General features: G+C 46.2%; 1 protein-coding gene across 3 annotated transcripts in view; it reads right to left on the bottom strand.

Moving 5' to 3' along the window:
- Positions 1–22249, bottom strand: part of LOC138497355 (cytochrome P450 2J2-like) — a 503127-nt gene that overhangs the window by 414861 nt on the left and 66017 nt on the right. For all 3 annotated transcript variants that reach the window (XM_069620767.1, XM_069620769.1, XM_069620768.1), the window contains exon 2: positions 19692–19854. In XM_069620767.1, coding sequence (XP_069476868.1) covers positions 19692–19854 — 163 coding nt within the window. The remainder of the gene's footprint in view (positions 1–19691; positions 19855–22249) is intronic.

Raw genomic sequence — 22249 nt, forward strand, 5'->3', positions numbered from 1 at the left:
AAGCTGGTTAGAATTAACCAGGGGGAAGGACACCAACTTGTGTGCTTGAAGAACAGCTACTCAAACTGAAGTGACTCCATTTTGTTCGAGTCCCCAGACGTCCTCCCTCTTATCCCCACGACTGAGGCTCAGGAACAGTGAGATCTGCTGGAACTGCTAGAAACCAAAAACTTCAGCTGCATTTGTAAGGTACTGTAGGGATATTTGGGTGCTAATTCAAGCAAATAACAGCATATGTATACATATTCTAAGGGCATCAAAATGGGCGTTTTATTGGCAGTGTTTAAAAGCAGCCATTTCGTAATGGGTGCAAATGGCAGCTTTTCTCAGATGCAGCCAGTAAAATGGATGTTCATTTTTAGAAATACTAAATCAAAACAGGCAGTCATTTTAAAATGGGTGCAAATTAGGGGTACAGTTCAGCATGGTAATGGGATTAGCCTGGAGGTAGAGAAGAGTTGAGACATTACATGGAGAAGGTGAAATGTCACATTAGGGTTACATAAAAAAAACAGAATGCAGAAAAAGACAGGGTTTCAATGTGCATATTTACAAATTAAGTATTTCTATCTGTGACAAACGGAATTGTGGAAATAAACTATAAAACACAATATACTAACCAAAAGCCCATTAACCAACTAATTGTCCCAAATGAACACTGTAATGCAGTTGGTAAACAAATGAAAATTCATTCGATTTTAGTGCTCTTCGATGGGGAAGAGAAAAATATGCACAGAAGGAAACTAGAAGGGTAACAGTTTCTCTCATAACTGAAGCACCCATTGTTCTCGTAGGAAGTGAATAGTTATATGCAGGCCATTGTAATGTGATTGGTAGAGGTCTGGGGGTGTTAGAACCATGTCAGAGAAGGCAGAATTAATTTGTGATGGCCAGCCACAGGAAATTTAAGCAGCTGAGGTGGCGGATGTAGTCAGAGCTTCCTGAGATACGATTCCAACCAGTGCCTCCCTGTGACACTGGGCTCCGGGGGCTGCAGCTTGAAGAGAGCTTGAAGCGGCAGAGGGAGTGTTGTCCTGTCTTCGGAGTGACTAGAATTCGCAGGGCTGTGTGAGGTGGTGCAGATAAGCTCTGGCAGCAAGTAAACGCAGGCGGAACATAGAAGCAGACTTCAAAATAATTGTAAGTCAAGTTAATTGAGGAGTATGTGGGATCGGTAAAGTGATCAAGTATCTTAGGGTGCTAGGTTATAAACGAAATGCCTTATTTTTGTTGCCTTCTGTCTGCATTTGTTTAAAAAAAAATTGCACACATGTACAGACTCTTCCGTGTTGCCCTGTGCTTGTTTTCTTTTTTTACCTTTGAGGGTCGAAGTTGTGATTGCTGTTGGTAAGAATATATGTAACTCTAATATTATTAGATGTAACATTTTACCCTTGATTGTGTATAATAAGAACAAATATAACAAAAGCAAAGCTGGTGCATTTTACTGGTTTCACTGCATGCCTCTACTGCCAACCAGATTGAGAGAACGCCACTCTGGTGGTGAAAATTTGTGGAACCCAACTTGCAGGCCTAATCAGCTTGTGACCCAACAAATGATTCTTTTTCGCCTAAACTACTTCTGAGAACTTTTGCGAAGACTTTGCCATTTGATACCAGAGCTGCTCTTTCCTATCCAGAACACTAACCCATTGACTTTGGCCTTTGCCTATTGACTTGAATTGAATCCTTCTGGTGAACTGAAACTATTTGCACTGTAACAAGTATATGTGATCTATTCTACTTACCTTATGCCTTTTGCTCACTTCTAAGTAACTAAACTGCCATTTGGCTCCTATTTCAGGGGAGCTCAAACAGTCTCAAAATCTTGCATTGAAGTGTATGGTTATATAATATTAAGTTGCTTCCTTCTACTGAACTGTTTTCTAAATGATTGCGTAATAAATTAATAAGTGCTTTACCAAGAAACCTTGAGTATAAGTGTCTACTTGAACCACTGTGATTGAAAGTCCTCTGTGTAATGACTTGTACTGCTCACATTCACTCTTGAGTTAAGCCTGGCTGCTCAGCTCGCTACCAAAAACTGTGTGGTATGGACTTATGCCAGAGGTTAGTTTGGCTTACACCTGTAGCCCTAATTGTGTGTGGCGGTCCCAGAGGGTACTGCATGCAATTCTACCCAACAACTCTCTACAAACTGGCCAAATGTGGAGTCAATGAGAGCTTTTGTTATGATACGCCAATCAATTCAGTGATTGCACATATTAAGGTGAGATTTCCCTTTTATTAATGAATTAGGCTTTTCAGCGTGCAATTTGCAGATGTTTTCCACCAGGTAGCAGGGCCAGTACATTGCCTAAACCACTTTTGCATGTAGTCTATGTGCATCCAGAGCATGCTAAGGAAGGCATGGTGTCAACAGTAAGACAGACACAAGTGACCACTGTTTAAGGGTGTTTATTGAACTTTCACAAAAGGTGAGGTAAACTCCCATCTAAACCTAAATCTACAGATGGAAGCAAGCTATGATCATCAAATAATAATAATGCAGTTCTAGTGACGTTTTAATTAAAAGGGCCTATACTAAAAACATTTTTTTAAAAAATGCCAAACCGTACTACTAATGTACAAATAATGTGTTGGAATCTGGGGGAAGTCTCTCGACTCAGAGAGCCTGTTACACAAAACACAAAAACGTTTGCTTTCCTCTTCTCAGTATTCAATTCTGGGTGTTCACCCTGGATTCCCCCCTCAGATCCCTTTACACAACCAAGGTTCAACGTTGGATTCCCCTCTATCAGGCGCAGATCCCTTTCCACATATATTCAGATAATTCTTTCTCGGGCGACTCCCGGCTCACCCTGGATCCCCCTCAGCCAAGCTCAGATCCCTCTCTTTCACTCGATTAGTCTCCCCTCAGCCGGGCTCGGACAAATTGAGTTGCGAAGACATTCGAATGTGCATGGGATTTAGCTTGATCCCTTGCATGACCACTTCGATCTCATTATTCCTTTTTACTCACACTCAGCATCAGATACCCAACAGACTTTCAAATGAGCACCCACGTGGCGCTAGACCACTCTGTGTATGGTATCTTTTGCTCGCCTGCCAAAGCTCAATTGCAAAGTTCAAATTATCTCTGCAGTTCTCTTAAGTGCCACTCACTGTTCTAGTTTGTGGAATGTTGCCACTTGCAACCTTGGTTCAAAACCCAAGCTGGTTTCTGTATCAGTCTCTCTGACTCACTGGCTGTGCTGTCTTCTCTGATGTTGCTTAGTTGTAGGAGCCAAGGACAGAACCCGTGGCAATTGCTCCTCCTTGCCTGGGTTATCGACACGGGAGAGCCCTGGGTACCTCCAACACTATTTGCAGGTTTGATCAGCCTTAGTTCCTGGTCTACGGTTTCTTACTTTCCAAAGCTCATGAAAGTAACAGTCTTTAGAGGTCACGGGTACTTCCCTCGTTGCGACTCTCTATGGTCTTGCCGTCTTTCTCCTTATACTAAACTACAGTCTTGGAACTGGCGTTTCCTCGTGCGATTTGCCTCGCTCAGAGTGTGCTTTTGTGCTCTGCCTTTTATCCGTGTGGGGAAGTGTGATGGAAGTCAGGTGTGTGTAATAATCCGTAATCGTCTGACCTTGCCTGTCCATGGTGTTGGAACGAGTCAGGTATACAGGTCTGGTGTTGGTCCGTTGTCGCTCATGGTGAACTGTCAATGAGAAAGTGTGTCAAAAAAGGGGGCAGGGGTTACATTCCTAGGTATCCTACGTGGTAGGATGGAGAAAAGGTCTTATTGGGAAGGGGATACCCAGTCTCACCCTCTGGTATGCCACTTCCACTCCCCGCGGGCCCCTCATCCAGGTGATCCTCCCCCACTGGTTCCCCCCAGATCCCCCAGGAATTGGATCCAAAAGCGATGGCCGTGTCTTGGCCACCTGGATGACAGAACCCCGGGGACTAGCAGGAGACACCTTCAGGTTTCTCACAACAGTAATTCCATAAACTTCCTTTAAGGATTCAGAGCTGAATATCTGTTTTACTGTGCACAGAGAGTTCAGAGACCTTTCCCCTGACCTTTTGGGCTAATGCAGTTATTATGGTATGCTTTCAGGACTGATGAAAACCCTTTGAAGCGGAGGCCTTCAAATCCATTACCGTCATGATTGTAATTATATATATATATATATATATATATATATATATATATATATATATATATATATGGGACTCTGGAATCCTATATATATAAAATATATTTGTTGTCTTCCTAACCAGCCCATACAGGTCTTTAAGGCTCTTTCTTTGTGTGTGCTTAACAACATACTGTTCTTTCACATTCATACGCTGGGCAGGCCTGGAATTGTAAATACACAAAGTGCTTTTGGTTCCCTGTTCAGTATGCAAGGCTCAACCTCCTCCATCAAACCTCAGACTCCAGCAGGTCACTTTGAATCTCTAATGCTAGAACTCAAAGTAGCAAATATACATGCAAGAACATAAAGGGAACTGTACTGGTGATTCCATTCTTACTTTGCATTGTACTATTTTAGGTTAAAAGAAATGTTGCAAACTCCACCAATACCTGTAGGGGGAAAAAGGCAGGCAATCTTTATAGCATACACAATCTTCAGATATGAGGGGCCCCAACTTGATAAGTCCAACCCTCCGATGATGAAGCCTTGTGCTCAATGTTTGATGTGCGCGTAAGAGCGCTTCAGTCGTTCATAAAGAAAAAAGTACTTTTCTAAGGAGCAGGCAAAGTTATGGACAGGATTTAGACGGGTGATAACAGGTCCAAGAGTCAAGGGAGGATCTGCTGTGATGAACAAAGCTATTCCCAACTTTCAGAGTGCTTTATGAAGCAAAGACTACCCAAGGAGAGGAACACAAGGGATCCTCTGTGTGTATAATGCAATGGATGAACAAGGGGCCAGCGGTAATTGGTTTCAGTACTCAACGCCCTTAGCTCGGGTTTGCTCCAAACTTGGCAGGTCTGGTTCAATTTTCCGCCCTCGATTCGGATTCAAGTGCACAGGCGCTGTGGGTGCAGATGAGGGTGCGGTTTGCAACATGAGTTTTATCTCTCTTGGTTGAAGAACACACTGATGTAGCTGATCTCAGGACACAAGAATGAATGCAGGAAAACAGCCTTCAGCGACCGTCACGGTCACACAGGGACGCAGGACACCAAACTCTTGCAGTCTGATGCAACCTTCTCTCTCGTGGCCAAAGCAGCTGGGATGACAGAATTCTATGAAAAGGTGCTTTGCAGTACAAGCTAGGATTTCTCAAAGTTTCTAGGCAAAACTTGACGACTCTCCTGCCCGGGTGCCAAGGTTGGAGCTGGACAGTCCCACAGGAGGCATCAAGAGTGATTGGTCCCGGAAGGGCGTGAGCAGCGGCGAGGTGATGTAGACCTGCGCCTCCATCGCTCCCGCGGCTGTCCGTGAATATCCTGATCAATCAGCCTGAATCCAATGTTTTTGCAGCACCAAAAGACCACTGCTGATATCGCACGCCCGATGACAATTGCAGCTGAAAAAATCGTTCAGATCCTTGGACGCAATCCTGCACAAACGGCCTTTGGAAAATCGTCGTGGAGCCCGAAGTAGTGAAACCAAGATGGCCGCCCGCCGGGCCCTGCCCCGACGCGCCTGATACAGAGGAGGCCAACGCAGCGGACAACCCTGGGTGAGGCTGTGCCAGGGGACCGGTGGTGATAACATACAACTCATCCGGGACTGCGTCACCGGAGCGGTGCGCCCTGGTGGTCCGCTGGGGATCCCCGGCGGGGGAGGAACGCGAACACGGTAACACGCTTCCGCCAAAAGTGTGCAACCCCCTCTTGTCCCATCCCGGCTCTGCACTGGAGGCGATATCACGCTGTCGCAGGCCAGACACCATTGCCCTCGCCCCCTTACTGGGCGGACTATGTGCCTCGGGGCTGTAGCGCATCGGGGCGCTTTGGGGCTGTCATACAGGAGAAGAAGTGCGGTTTGGCGATCCTCGGACGCGGCCTCACCTCCCGCGAAGGGACCCGCCGGAGGGGCGAGGTGGTACGCCGTGGATACAGATCCCACAATACAGCGCGCACATCATAGTGCCAACAGCCGAGCCAGCCGGAACCACTCTCTGGCCCACTGGTGCCTCGATGGGCAGACGCCCCCCTGAACGGGGGAGCACTTGCCCCCCCTGATCCCAACAATCGTACTGTGGAACGCCTGACAGTGCACCGCTCCATTGGCCTGCAGAACACGATACTACTGAAGGGAACTCTCAGAACCCCACGAGAAGCTGCACACTGGATCGTTGTTAAATCCCACCCCGGGCGGACAAGGAGAGGCCCGAGACGAGCTTATAAACTGACTGCAGCTGTAGAAAACACGTGGAAAGAAGGAGCTGGCGGTCCCCTCGCCAAGAAATTCACGACCCTAGGAAGGCATCACACCCTGGAACACCTGCTGTGAATCTTCCTGGACGACGGCCCGCAATCTCCGGATACCGCGACCCGGGAAAGAGACCTAAAAGCCTCAACAAAAGTCAGAAAGCCCTAACGTTGTTACAGGAACTGTTGAGATACTCGCTCCTAGCACCCGGCAACCTGGCCCGGGGGAAACGCTTCCCCCACCACCACCCAGTGCCATCAATCCATCCAAAATAAAACTGAGACCCACGACGGAAAAGTGCTTACCCCCGAAACTGGCAGAACCAGCGACCATCATGGGCAAAGATAAACACAAAAAACTTGCCGTACAACACAAAATGGATCAATATACCACGCCAAACCAAGAGGAGCCTGAACCGACCACAGATGCCCCCAACCCAGAAGCCGCAATATCGCTGAAAGATGTCATGGCGGCGATAGCCGACTCACGTGCCTCTATGGAGCAAAAAATAGACGGTATAAGCATGGACGTGTCGCTCCTCCGCCACGATTTACCAAAGCTGACATCTCGCACAGGGGAAGTGGAACAACGCATCTCCAATACCGAAGATGAAATGCGCACCCTACAACACCAACTGGCCAGCATCAAAACGAAGCTTAAAACACTGACCAACCGAGTGGACGATAGTGAGGGCAGATCAAGGCGCAACAACATCCGGATTCTTGGCCTGCCCGAAAACACACAAGGGGCAAACATGGAAACCTTCCTTGAACAGTAGTTCACGTACATGTTGCCGACGCCTTCTCCAAATTCTTCTCAATTGAAAGGGCACACCGCATCCCCTCCGGGAAACCAATTCCAGGTGCACCTCCCCGCACCGTAATTGCCAAGTTTCTCAATTACAGAGATCGTGACGCGTTACTCCGGAGAGCAAGAGTCAACTGTCACGGACATACAACAGCGCAAAAATAGCTTTATTTCCAGACTACACAAGGGAAGTCCAAAAGGCCAGACAATCCTTTGATCAGTTAAAGAAACAACTACAAACCCTGAACGTCAAATACAGCCTCTTGTTCCCAGCACAGCTCAAAATATATTACAAAGGGACGACAGTTCACTTTGACGATCCGAAACAGGCCCGGAATTGGGCAGAGCAACACATTGAAGGGGACTGGAACACCCCGAGCAACACTAGGCGGAGGAACTTCCGTGTCCACCGGGACCGGAACCCACAGCCACCACAACAACCACCCGAAGACCCCCATGCTGAGGGAATGGGGTGACCATGGATAACATCTACCGAACAATAACAGTGCAACAGCATACACACGTCAAGATTGGAGCAATAGGACGGCCGCGGCAAAGGTGGGCCATCCCATAGATAGTTAATTGTTTGATCGCTGGCCACTAGGACCAGCCTTGGTTGTTGTGTGAAGTTTAGGCGACAGGTACTTCTAGTTGGGAGGAGTATGGGGAGGGGGATGGGCCAGTTTATTGATATTATGTTCACCACCACAAGGGTCCTGGAGAGTACACCTACACACCATGAGAAGGTCCCACACACCACAAAAACGAACACCACTACATCCACACGCAATGTGTGACAGCGCACCTAAAGCCCCGAATACACAGACCAATGTCACCTAACAGCAATGAAGTCAGAACCCTCAAGTTCCTGACTTGGAATGTTAATGGCCTGGGTGGAGGAATCAAGAGACGACTGGTCATGCAGTTCCTAAACAGACACAAGCCAGACATAGCTTTTTTAACAGAAACACACCTTGCAGGCACCACATGTAACCTTTTCAAACGCACTAACTACAGACTGGCAGTACACACAGGCTTTACCATGGGCTCCGGTGGCGTCCTCATACTGGTACACAAAAGGTTACCCTTTACCCTTAAGAAAGTCAGACAGGACTCTAATGGGAGGTATGTATATATTACAGGAGAGCTGTGGAATCAGACCATAGCAATGCTGGCGGTTTACGCGCCACCGGCGCTACTACCAACACTCATAGCTGACATCACGTCTATATTCACGGAGGATGAATCAGACCTGCTGGTCACTGCCGGGGACTTCAATGAAGTCATGGATATAGAAATGGACTGCACACACTTGAGAGAGAGGAACCCGGCCAACCGCACCAGACTCGCCACCTTCGGCACGGCATTAGGCCTACGTGACGTGTGGAGGGACCTTCATCCTGACACAAGGGAATACTCATTCCACTATGGGGCACACGCCTCACTATCACGCTTGGATTACTACTTTCTTCCTGCACCAAACATGCATAGGGTCATAAACGCAACATTACTACCCCGAGGAATATCAGATCACTCCCCCCTGCTCATTGAACTGCGCACAACCAGACCACGACCTCCCCCCACATGGCGTTTGAATAATGACTACCTGGGTTTCCCAGAACTCCTAGAACAGATGCAAACGGCTACCACAACGTATTTTGAAACAAATGTTGGTTCCGTTGACGATCCAACCGTAATATGGGAGGCCCTTAAACCAGTGCTGCGCGGCGAGGTCATCTCCTGGACCGCTGCACATAGGAAAGAACACCAACAGGAACTCCTCGAGGCTGAGCAATTAGTCACGCAAGCCGAGGCAGACCACCTAGCTCTCGACCAGCCCAACACCCACCGCCAGTTAACCCTAGCACATAAACACCTCCAGAACGTGGCCCCGAATTGTGCCAAGCAAGCTCATCGAACAATGCGAGCTAGGATATACGAAACAGGAGATAAAGCAGGCAAAATACTGGCATGGCTGGAAAAAAGAGATGAGGGCAATCGCCAATTTAGAGTGATCGTAACAGAAAACTCAAGAAGAATTAGTGAATGATAAAGACATAGCCGAAAGCTTTGCCTCCTACTATGCTGAATTATACAGATCTCCCGAAACACCTGCGAACACTGACATATTAAATGAAATCACCCTTCCCACCCTCACCCAAACCCAACAAACCCTGTTAGAGAAGGAAATCACAGAAGAGGAGCTGGTAACAGCAATGTCCCAGCTTCAAACTGGGAAAACACCAGTCCCGAACGGCTTCCCGATAGAAGCATGGCGAAAAGTGGGGACGAATGTAATAGCCCCGCACATGTTGCGAATGTTCCAACACACCAAATCCCGAGGTGCTCTCCCCCCCAGACCTCCGGCGAGCCACGATAGTGGTGATCCCGAAAGCGGACAAACCACCAGACCGCTGTGGTTCATACAAGCCCATCTCCCTTATTAATACTGAGACCAAAATTCTCGCAAAGGTACTCGCCAACAGACTGCAGTAGGTAATAACATTACTGATACACCTAGATCAATGCGGATTTATGCAGCAAAGATCCACCCGTATGAACATGCACAGGCTACACTCAGTACGAGAGAGCTCCCGCTCTGCAAGGCCCCTTAGCATTGCTCACAATAGATTTTGAAAAAGCCTTTGATTCTGTGTACTAGGATGCTATATGGGTGGTGATGCACCGGATGGACTTCGGGCCCCAATTCATAAATTGGGTTCAGCTATTATATGAGTCCCCGGAGGCAGAAATGCGAGTCAATGGGTGGCCCTCGAATCCCTTCGCGCTGGGAAAGGGGACTAGACAAGGGTGCTCTCGGTCTGCAATGATCTTCGCGCTGGCCATTGAACCCCTGGCGATATTGTTGCGTACATCCACGTCTTGGACAGGTTTTCAGTGGGAAAGCGACTGGGAAGACAAAGTTTCCCTATACGCAGATGACCTACTTCTCTACGTAAAAGACCCACACACCGCATGCCCCGTAATAACGGAATTACTTGACAGATATGGGTCATTTAGCGGGCTACGAGTAAACTGGTCCAAATCGACACTATTTCCAATTGATAAACACAATTCTAGAGCCCCACCAGATTGCCCATACAAAATTGTGACGGATCAGTTTCGGTATCTGGGAGTGCAGGTCACCAACGACAAAAGAATATGTAAGAACCTCCATCCGATAACGATAAGATTTACAGAAGATGTCCGCCATTGGGTCTCCCTCCCACTAACAGTACTAGGCAGGGCTGCATTGTTTAAAATGATTGCACTTCCCCGTTACCTGTATATACTACAGAACGCCCCATTATACATTCCGAAGGGAGAGTTCCAGCAAATTGACCGCGTGTTGAGGAAACTGCTATGGTGCAACGGACACCCTCGCATTGCACTGAGCATCCTCCAACGCTCGGTGTGGGAAGGGGGGGGGGGTGAAATTTGCCTCCCGCGCCTACAATCTTATTACTGGGCCAGTAAAATGGCCGTAGTCAATGATATGTTACATGGCGATACATCACTGCCGCACAACAGGGTGGCGAGTGCTGGGGACCCAGGCAGTGCCCACCTCGAGTGTCTCTACCGGGCAACAAACCCCAGGAATCCCCAAACCATGCGCTCCCACATCACACGAATCTGGGATGAGACACACAAATACATAGGCTGGGATGCGAAAATCACCCCCTTACAACCATTATGGGGAAATAAGAACCTTCCTGAACTGAACAAACTCCCGAGATGGCACCAGTGGATGAACCAGGGAATCACCACGGTTGGTGACGTAATTGTTGACGGCGGGCTGGGACCCTTCGAGCACCTAATTACCCGCTTCCACCTCGCACACACGGAACACTATCACTACACACAAATGCAACACGCACTAAGACCTCACCTCGCAGGCCTCGCAGACATGCCCGAAAGCACTCCCCTTGAAAGAAACATAGTCGAAGCAAGAATCAACACCAAAATAACATCCACTATATACGCTGTTATAACATCCTTTGCCACCACTGAATTGTTGACTCTTAAAACAAAGTGGGAACGGGATGTTGGTGCCATCCAACCAGAGGACTGGATGATTAGCCTAATGTACACACGCGAGGTAGCGATCTCTGCCAGACTCCGACTCATACAATTCAAAATCCTGCATAGAGTATATTACCCTAGGGTTGCACTCCATAGATGGGGAAGGGCTACCGACCCGCTCTGCCTACGATGTCAAAAAGAGGAGGGCACCTTCTTCCACATATTATGGGGATGTGATCGGATCCAACAATACTGGCAACAATGCTGCAATGAACTCACACGAGTAATGGGGAAAGAGATTCACAAAGATCCGAAAGTACTGCTACTCGGGATGGAGGGTGAAGAAGACGTGTCCAGATACGAAAAACTGTTTCTGTCCACAGCCACGGCACTAATCAAAAGGAACATTGCGAAACTGTGGGGTTCAGCATCACCCACGCAATACGAACAATGGGTTGCGGATGTGGACATGTGCGTGATGATGGAACGCAGAGTATATACAGCCAGAGGCTGCCCAAATAAGGCGGAAAAGATATGGCAGAAATGGGAAGATATGCAGTGAATCAGGTGACCCCATGTACATAACTTGATTTAAACGTTGTGGGATATGACTTGGAAGATCCCTACATGAACGATGGTGTTGCTCCCGAGACCCAATTCAAAGGTGTGAACGATTAGTTGTTAAGGGTCTGTTGACCCATTGTAATGTTTGTTGTTGTAAAATGTGATTAAAATAAACAATAAAATGTGTTATTAAAAAAGAAAAAAAGAGTGATTGGTCCCACCAGTCCAAACGTTTGAAGCACCTTCAGAGATAAAGTGCAAAGCAGGGCTCTACCAGGACAACAGAGGGCTTAGAAGGCCAACCTTCCTCTGTGCGCGGATAGTCCTTGGATCTGCTTGGCTCTCCTGGATACTTGGTTCCGTCTACAGGTCAATTTGGACCTGTTGCTGATCTGCGGTTATGCATTCAGGACCTCTTCTCATATCCACAAGTCCAGCGAGTGCTCACACACAGCTGGCCAATGAGGAGATCTGCCCCACTTATGCATGCCAGAAGTGGTCCAATCGGGGACCACCGCGGCTCACATACTCTCATGCACAGCAGACATCCGGGCACCAGTAGTGTGGATTGGGACCAGACAGTCCCAACCTGCTTCATGGATAAAATGTGTAGGTGTTAAGTAACAGCACCAACCCTGACACATTTAGTTATAATTCAACTGCTATATATGATAGTCTATGGGAGCACAACTGGCTGCAACAGTAGGGGAGAGGACTGTAACACCTTACCAGTCACAAACGATTGAAGTAAAAAGGAGTATCTCCCCACACCTGTGCACTCAGTATCAAAACACTTCTCGGAAAAACTGCAAACTCAATACTTGACCAAATTGATTGGTTTATTCTTAAATTCTACCCTTAGAATATAAATTCTACCCTTAGAATATAGTCTCCGATTCTAGTGGTACTTACCTATGTTTGAAATACAAAAAGAGGTCAGGGCCCCCCTCTGCAGGAAGGAATACAGTATGATAACCTGTTCTGTGGGAATGTACCCACTCAGTCTGCAGTCATTTGTTTTAGCTCACTGTACCTTTCACAACGGAGGAATAACCATTAATCGGTCTTTGTCCTGCTCACTTAAGCAGTCCAGCACCAAAATGCTGTTATGTTAAAGGATATTTATACCGCTTAAAATCACCACTGGAGTGGTCCCCTGGTGCTCGGGCTGATCTGAAAGGAGACAGGGCAGGGTAAGTTATTAGAACTTAGTGGGAGAGAAAGCAAGAGAGCAGTGATGTCCCGTTGGCAGCTTCTGTTCATTTAACACGGTTTGCTGTGGTTAGGTGTGCTTTCCGATCGGTGGCCGTCATGTGCTGTTGTGCAGGGCTATCTGTGGTCTGTTTTGTTGTTGCAGTGTAGTGAAGTGCATGCAGTTTCTTGTGCTTTTAGAGGTATGGTTGCGTTTAGTCAGAGTTTCAGAGGTGTATGCAGAGGGGCGAGATTTTTTAGTAGGGTTGGTTAGTGGCACCACTATCTCGATGAAACGCATGGTTATCTTCCCAGTTCTGCCGAGATGTGACGCAAGGCTAATTTTAAAGTCGATTTCAAGATTGCTACTTTGTATAAACTAGGTAAATGCAGACTATGGTTGATAAGCATGGATAGGAAGCTGACATAGCGGTGTACATGAATGGTGTAATGTGCTGTACGTTTCAGGGCACAGTAGTTACAGGGGCACCACAAGATTCAAGTTTCCTAGATAGTGGAAATATGGTTATCAGGTTAACAGGAACAGCCGGGCTGTGTGGTACAGTTTAGGCTAACTTCTAAATGTTGTTTTCTGGCTCAGTCAGGCTAAATTTGAAGTTACGCTATCTGGCACAATCATGGTATCTGGCACAATCATGGTATCTGGCACAATCAGGCTAAGTGGAAAATGCTGCTATTTGGCACAATCAGGCTAACTGGGAAATTATGCTATCTGTCACAGTCAGGCAGTCTGGCACAGTCATGCTAAATGGGAAATGCTGATATCTGGCATAATCAGGCTAAATGTGAAATGCTACTATCTGGCACAATCAGGCTAGGTATGAAATGCTACTATCTGGCACAATCAGACTATCTGGCACAGACATGCTAAATGCAAATTACTGCTATCTGTCATATTCAGGCTGTCTGGCGCAATCATGCTATCTAGCAGAATCAGGCTAAGTGGAAAATGCTGATATTTGGCACAATCAGACTAAATGTGAAATGCAGCTATCCTGCTATCTGCACAAGCAGGCTATCTGGCACAGTAAGGCTAAATGTGAAGTGCTGCTACCTGGCACAAATCAGGCTAAAAGTGAAGTGCTGCTATCTGGCACAAGCAGGCTATCTGGCACAATCATACTTAAAGCGAAATGCTGCTATACACTCAAGATATGCCTGAGGGGTAGTCGGCCTAGATAAGAGGTATGGTTAAGGGATGCATCTAGACAGAGTAGTACTCGCCAATTTGATAATAGGCTAGTTAGATGGGTTCGACAGTCTAAAGGGGAACAGGGATTGCTGCCCCCCCCCGTCCAGTCTCCACCTACCTTGTCAGTCGCTGCTGGCTGACGGTTGCAGGCCCCACAGGCTAACACGGGCCAACACAGTCCTTTTCTGGAGTGGTCCTTCGCATTGGGGTCCTTCGCCACAGGGATTGCATTGTCAAGGGGCTGCACTGGATGGTTGTTCTATATGGGTTTATACGTGGCCAAATCAGGGGAGGTGGGAGGGATGGGAGGTGGGAAGGTGGGCAGAGGGATGGGAAGCAGCAGGCTGTGCTAGGGGGAGGAGGGGGGGGGGGCTGGGCCAAAGAGTGTGATGGGCGCTTGGTAACAAAATTAAAAACAAAAAACAGAAATAAAGATGCAAAGTGACCAAGAGAAGGAGGGTGAAAGTAATCAAGGGTGGAGGGAGAAGTCACAGGGGCGGCAGAGGCCACTAGGAACAGAGAGAAAGATGCAGAGGGAAAACAACAAAAGAAGGGGGAGACAGAGGGAAGATTCACCAAATGGAGGAGCGGGCTCAGGGGCTACAGAGTAGAGCACCTACCTCATCAAGCCCAGGACAAGAGTACCAACAGCAACCTCAGACACGTGTCCTCGCAGAAATAAAAAAAAGCAACTAAATAAAATCTGAAGCCCATCTTTTATAAGATTAATCAACATGTGCCTTGACCTTTACTGAACAGTAAAATGTTTTTTTTCCTCAATTATTGATGGACAACACCTTATCGGTCTGAGTAGATACAGATCAGGTCTTTTTCCCCCCTCTAGTACCGTGTTATAAAGTAATTTTGTCAATAGCTTGTCCCGCTTAGCCAGTTGAGTGGCAATTGCAATATTCAATTCCCTGTAAAACAGATGTTGTGGTGGGGTCACAATATGGCCATTTTGGATGCTTGAATCACTTCTATAGCCCACTGCAGTCATCTCATATTTACCTTTTAATTAAGATGTGCGCAAATATGTTTCAATTATCACCGTCCACTGGGTATATCCTGTCGGGTTCTCTACATTAGGTTTACATGTTGTAATGATGCTCATCACCTCTTGAGTAAATCATATACGAGTCTCTGAGTATTCCCTTACCTTCTTGTATAATTCGGTAAGGCTTGTTTCAAGACGGCAGCAGCGTTCCGCGTATATTCGCTTCGCCGCCGCCATCTTGAAATCGCCTTAATAGGCCCCTTCGAACCCATTGACCGATGGCATCATTGCGTCTTACGTTATGATGTATTACAACTTCTGAAACACAACAATACCCATTGCCACGCTACGGCCGTAATTGTGGATGTTATTGTCCTTGGATGGAATTAATATTTTCTTCTGCAATACAACAGGAATATAGATATTCTATTGGATAGTCTGCATGGTCACAGAAACGAAAACAGTTATTCTAAAAAAAGAACTGACATTTGGGGCATGCCTTTATATAGTAAAAATTGAAAGTACCACTTCTCATTAATACTGCCAGACGTTTCCTATTGTGTGAATGTACACTATACTACTTCACAACATGATTCCCATCCTGGGGAATGGCGAGGTTGTCTTGAACTGTCCCTTGCTCATTAGTAAGCTATCATACTAGCCCTCATTGTATGCATAATTCATACCGATGTCACTCTGATCTCCCTCGCCCTGGTGATCCTGACTATTACTCCTGGCTTTATTTATATCCACCGTTTGCCTGGCTGTGTTACTGACCCACAGTTATTTCAATGTGTGCCTTCTTGCGAAATTATAAAAATTATGGAAATCAATTACGCATTTTTTAAATTTTTAAGTGCAGCTAGGATCATCGCAGTTCATGCTCTCAATCGTTTTATGCATTGAGAGATTTATTCTCATCCCCCATGCTTTCTCCTGATCAATTTTGTCTTTGTATGGATTCCGATTCATCAATCCGCCAAGTGTCACCACCTATTTATTACAAGGTTATTCTTCAATCTAGTTTCTAGCCATTTAACTAACAAATATGATATAGGCCCTGCGCTATGCCAACATGTCCCTTGATCCATCAGACTCACTTCCTCCCTCCCATCAGATGACCAACCAGGACTAGTACACTTATCTGACTCCTTCCCCTTCTATCTTCTATCAACAACCATTTCAATTAGCGTTTCAATGCTAGGAGGCTGCCCTAATGGCTAACCCGAACCGATAGAAAACATCAACCAAAAACACACAGGTTACAGATACTTCTAACCTCCACTCATCAACACCACAAGATCTTCTGCTTTATTGTTATCGTACTAAAACCCCTTATCTGCCTTTTTTCTTACAGAGCCATGTGCAGCGAGACCAAAGTGATTGGCAGTAAGGCACTATACAAGACTTTACCTTACCTGGATGTCAGGGTAAGGTCTGCAAAGCTCCTCACTGTCCCGATTAGTCCCATACCAACTGGCCTTGAAGGACCTCCAGCAGTCGCCAGCCACATTCTATTCACTGATACTGGTAGACTTGCTATGTACAGGTGAGGCATAGAGCCTTTATAATTGTCTCTGGCACCTGACCCCCCTAACAACCATGGCCGACCTCATGCCTCTTCTGATTCACTGATCAACCTTTCAGCTAGTTACTTATGTATGCCTTTGATTGCATCTCTGTTCTACTTGTGCCCTTTGGATGACCAGTTTTGCCATTGATATACTCTATTGGATTCCTGTCATACCATAAGATCAATCGTGTTGTGCACCCACTTATTCGGTTTCCATCATGGCCAATTAGTGCCAGTTGTCCTTGATCCACCATGTGTTATCGAGTTACTGTGGGCCGCCCAATTGGTACATTCTTGCAATTGCACTGCCCCACACCCATTCATCGTACCACTACTGTAGCTGCACCTAAACAACACAAATCTGCAGATGTGTTTGATTTTAATGGGCAAAGGCACCCCTTTGTATCTAGGACTGTTACCAATACACTATACCAGTGTACCCACTTGCTGGGCTCTCACTGGGCTCATCACTCCACCAGCACTGCCCCCCCCCCATTCACCAGATACCCAAATGACCCACTATTTATACCTCCACAATCCATTGCAGTGGTCCCCTAAATCAATGATTTTCAAGAATCTTACACCTATCATGCTATTGAACACCTCAGTGCCTTGTGGGGGCAATGGTTATGTTAATTCCCCCTTCGTTATACTCTCTGTACACATGGCCATGGGCACCAAGCCACGCATTCTTCTGAATACGAGCTCCTAGCGCCTGCTGTGCCACACAAATAAAACAGCTTTACAAAGTCTTGGGGTGAATTCAGTATTTCGACCTGAATGCACAAACAGTTATTGATTAATTTTATATACAAACTTGTATTAACTAAATGTTGAGAGTTGGAAAATGGCCCAATTTGCCCTATACTAAAAGGTGGGATTTCCCTACCCAACAAAACTACTGATAGTCGTGCCAGAATGTCCAAAGCAAATGTCTCTCCGAGTCAAAAACCTACGCTTGCCCTCGCATTTAAATTGTATACAGTGTGAAGTCAGCATCAACTAAAAATTGGTCAAATGATAGTTCAGAACTTCTTCCAGCTCTTGGATGGAAAAGTGTTTTCCCGTCCCCAAGGTTCAAGCAGTTCACTTAACAAAAGATGGGGTTCCCTTCCCCAAGCTTTCAAGTCTATCACAGTTCCAAAATAGCAATTCCTTGGGACACTTCCCAGCTCTTCAGCCTGGTTATCTTTCACCAGTTTGTAAATTCAATTCCTCAGTTTCACTTACACGTGCTTTTCTTTTATTCAATCAGACAATGTCCTTGGAAGGTTGCATTTAGTCTAGGCGCAGTTGTTGGACCACACAGACCATCCATTACAGGTCACGCAACCAACACACCTTTCTTGCATCTGCTTCTTAAGAATTTTGCCACAGTTCAAGCTTCACAATAAAGCTTGACTTATTCCCTTCACTTGCACTTGAAGCTATATTGTTGTTTCTTTCATCATCATTCACTGGTTCGGTAGCTTTCACTTGCAAAGACCAACACAAGCTTCCCAGTACACTCTCCTGCTAGGAAACTCATACACGGTTTCATCTCTTCTGATCAAAAACTTTGACCCCTTTGTTGCCAGGTTTTTATTAATAGGTTCACTGTTCTCAATCATTCACTTTTTTCAATAAAGAGCAATAATATCTGCTTGACTCTTGGCAACGCTGGCTTGACTCCTTGCAATGCTGATTGCAAAACATTCACTAATGCGGGAATACTGCTTTTTCAGCTCTGCTTTATCCAATTCACTTTAGTGGTATTCATATTTTCTCTGGCTTTATCACAGTTCAATACTTACTCAGTAATTTTCTAAAAATGCATTTAAATATGGGATTTCAAGTAATTACAGTCTCTTTCCTTTAGCCACTGGCAATATATTGTAAATATCCCCATGAAACCCATGTCGGTACGCCTAGGGGCTCCCAGTACTCCTGGGCAGTCTCACCAGTGTTGCTTGGCGTGTCCGACGAGTGGTGTGGGGGTGCAGCACTTGTTGGGCCTCTTGGAAGTGTTCTCTGTCATGCCAGTTCTCCCGCAGCTGCAGGGACAGCTTCCTTCTCGCCCTCCGGTCTCACTAATGCACCTCATTGCCTCTGACACTGCCAGCCCCTACTCTACGGCGGTTCATTCGACGGTGCTCCTCCCGCTCTCTCCCGATCTCTCCAGCTGCTTCTCTGCTTCAGAGGGAAGCTCCAGCTTTCCCCTGCAGAGCTCTCTTGCTCCTGCCTGCTTTTCACCTGGCATCCCACTGCACTTTCCCCAGCATCCCTCTGGGGTTTATCCGGACCTCTTACAGCTCTCCCATACAGGACCCTCTCCTTCACGTCTATCTCACAGTTGCAGCACTGGTTTTTAAATATCCAGCCAGCTGGGATAGGTCCTCGACAACTAGACTGCACAGCGAGAGTTCTGCAGTTGTTGTCAGTCTTTGTTGCATCCCCTTCGTCCCAGTACCAAAGTGGTGTATGTGTATGTAATGTATGCCTGTAGTGTCTCTTCCTACTCTCAGTACCAAAGTTGGGCTTGGATGTGCAGTGTATGTTTGTGGTGTGTCTCTCCCTTGTCCCAGTACCAAAGTGTTGTTTACTGGGAGACACATAAGGCAAAAGATAGGGAAGGGACTGGTAACCTATAAAAGGCCTGGAGGGCGTTGGATTAATCAGAAAAGGGAACTGGGGGACCCAGCAGTGCCTCATCCACACTCCCCAAGTTTCTTCCACCCAGGTGATCCTCCCTCGCATATCCACCCCCAGGTCAAGATCCAATAGCAACTGCATTTCCCTGGCCCGGAGGATATGTTGGTGAAAGAAGGGAGGACGCCCTCAGATTCCTCACATAATACTTGCAGGTAAACCTCTGCAGCCATCCACCTCGTAGGACTCTTTACCAGAGTGCAGGAAGCTGGGAACTAGAGGAAGCATTGGGTCCCTGCTGAAAATAAAGGTTCTACAAAGAAATCAGATATTTAATGCATGCCCTACCTTTAGAATGCCAAAGATCCTCAAAGAAAGGGACATTTGGCCGGTCCGAGAACTCTTCTGCATGATGGACGAGGGCTTCCTTCACAGCATGAAATCCATTCACCACCATCATAGGAGTGTGCCCCAACCAAAGGGTGTAGACATGTCCATAGGTTGTGCTTAACTGTAGGAGAAAATACAGCACATGGTTGAATTGAGAACCGGAAACTCCCAAGATGCCAAGCCTTCAGGAGAATACAATCATGCAGTACATCAAAGGCCTAGCCTTGTGTTAAGATTCAGAGGCACGAAAGCAAAATAACTACTTTACTCTTGGCTATTCTTAGAACGCATATGTGTAGGTCCTAATTTCCATAGAAAAACATTGAAGTCCTGGGAGTGCTCTGTAATTTAGAATGAATGCACAAAATACACCTTTAAATAGCTGCATATTTAAAGCTCTCAGTTTTAAGGCCCACGTCTTGGCAAACATATTGGTGCCTTTGTGGCACTCTGTATTCCATTTTTTGTTGGGCCACCTCAATAAATATGCTGAAGAAACAAGGTTTCTTTGCACTGCAGTAACTTGATAGGTTGGAATCGGACTACTTGCTTCACTGATTAACAAATAGAGCTTACTTGTGGTCCATCCATTTTTGGAAATGTGAGCATTGTGGCATTGGCACAGGTCAGTGCCTTTGAAAGCAGATAGTTTGAAGGAGAACAAGGAACATGGCTCTGTGAGGCGTCAGTAATGCGAGGCGGACAACTGCTTGTAGTTCTCAGTGGTCTGACATTTTCTTAATGAAAGAACATGCAAAGAAAACCTAAAGGGGCCGATTCTACGAGGGAGTTCTATGGGAAATTCTAGCATACACAAAACTGGCCCTCACACTAAATACAACATTCAAACCAGTGACCTGGATAACTTACACTTTGGGTAGATCCCTTTCCCAGGAGTGTCCAAAGTCAATATCTACAGGTGTTCACAAATTAGAGTAATGTTTTGAACCAGTTCTTGAAAGTTCCAAAAGAAGTTCAAACAAAAATCCACTGGTAACAGTTCTTTCTCCATTTGTTGAAATATTCCCTTTCCAATTCCCACACAAAGAAAACAGCACCAATGGTAATCCTGGATACCTCCTTCCAGGACAGACTTTACAAAGTTCCAAACAAAAGTACCACTTCTGCTTCAACAACTGTCCATATTTCGTAACCTCTGCAGTGTCTTTCGTGTAAATGGTCTGGATGCTCTTTCTAAGAGGTTTGCTTTTCTCTTGACAACTCCCTTCTGCTAATGGCACTATGGAAGCTGGTTCCTTCGCTTCCCAGTGTACTACTGTTTCAACCACCTTCAATATAATGTTCTATGACACAATTATAGATAACCACCGTTCTCGTAACTCTCCTGCAACTTGTTATTTTTAGAAATGAGTCAGGCAACTTAAAGACAAGACTCTTCGACTTCCACAGGTATGCAAGGCACCCTTTTTTCTTATGCCATAAGAAAGGGGCTGTCTCTTTGCCTCTGCTGTCTGTCTCACTGCTACCAATAGGAAGGGGAGAGAGAGGGATCGCTCTCACTCTATCTAGCTCCCAGCTACCTTCCCCAGCTTTATGTACATCTGCTTGCTTCCAGCAGTTACCCCAAAGCTGTATTGCCACTCTTCGAGCCTTGGATAACCTTGTCACCCTTGTGGACACTGAATTTGTAACAACTTTGAAATATAGGTGGTTAGATCCAAATACGGCTGGTTTCACGTTAGAAAAAGTCTACTGGCTTGGGCAATGCTTGCTCTTCTCTTTACTTCTACAATTAAAAAGCACTTGTTGTGGATTTTACAAGATTCAGGTTTCACAAAGGAAACCGATTTAGGTACACACAACCACTCTTTGATGGAGAATTTCAACTTCAAAGAATTGTAAGGACTTTTGTTCCCTTTCATTCATACAGAATGATGCTTTAACGTGGATCGGGAATCACAATCATTCATATGCAACCTTTCTTTTGATGTAATTGCTCTTGTAACAATTCAGGAAAGTCAGCGGCTACATTTCGAGTGATTGCAAACAGCGTTCTCCCTCTTAATTGGAAACACGTGACCACGCTGGTAAAAGGTATTTAGCGCATCAATGGAAAATAGAAAGCTTTTCTTAGAAGCAAGCACTCTGACTTGTGTTAAACGTGCACACGATACATTAACTTTGTTGTCAAGACTTCCCACGGCAACTAATAACTTTTACCCGCTCCCACTTCTACGCAAATTCTACTTGAGCTGGTTACAGTTAACACAAAGGAGTTTTCATTGAATTGAACTATGAAGCTTCACTCACCGGCTTCAAAACCACTCCTGTTGCGGGCGGCTTCTTCTTCCCAACTTTTCTTCCTGCTACTACTAATTCAGGCACTCTTGAGACCCACACCCCTCTGCAGCACGTGTGTCTATGAACTGGTCTCGACCACGTAGAGCCTCCTTCTCTCCTCCGTCATTCAGTTTGCTTCTGCCAACGGGACTCGGGTAGCTGCAAGACTTCAGCTCTGCAGTCACAGCTATACGACGCAACTGGGGAAATCTTTA

Source organism: Ambystoma mexicanum, chromosome 5q (assembly GCF_040938575.1).
Source record: "Ambystoma mexicanum isolate Mex_15411 chromosome 5q, UKY_AmexF1_1, whole genome shotgun sequence".
NCBI lineage: Eukaryota > Metazoa > Chordata > Amphibia > Caudata > Ambystomatidae > Ambystoma > Ambystoma mexicanum.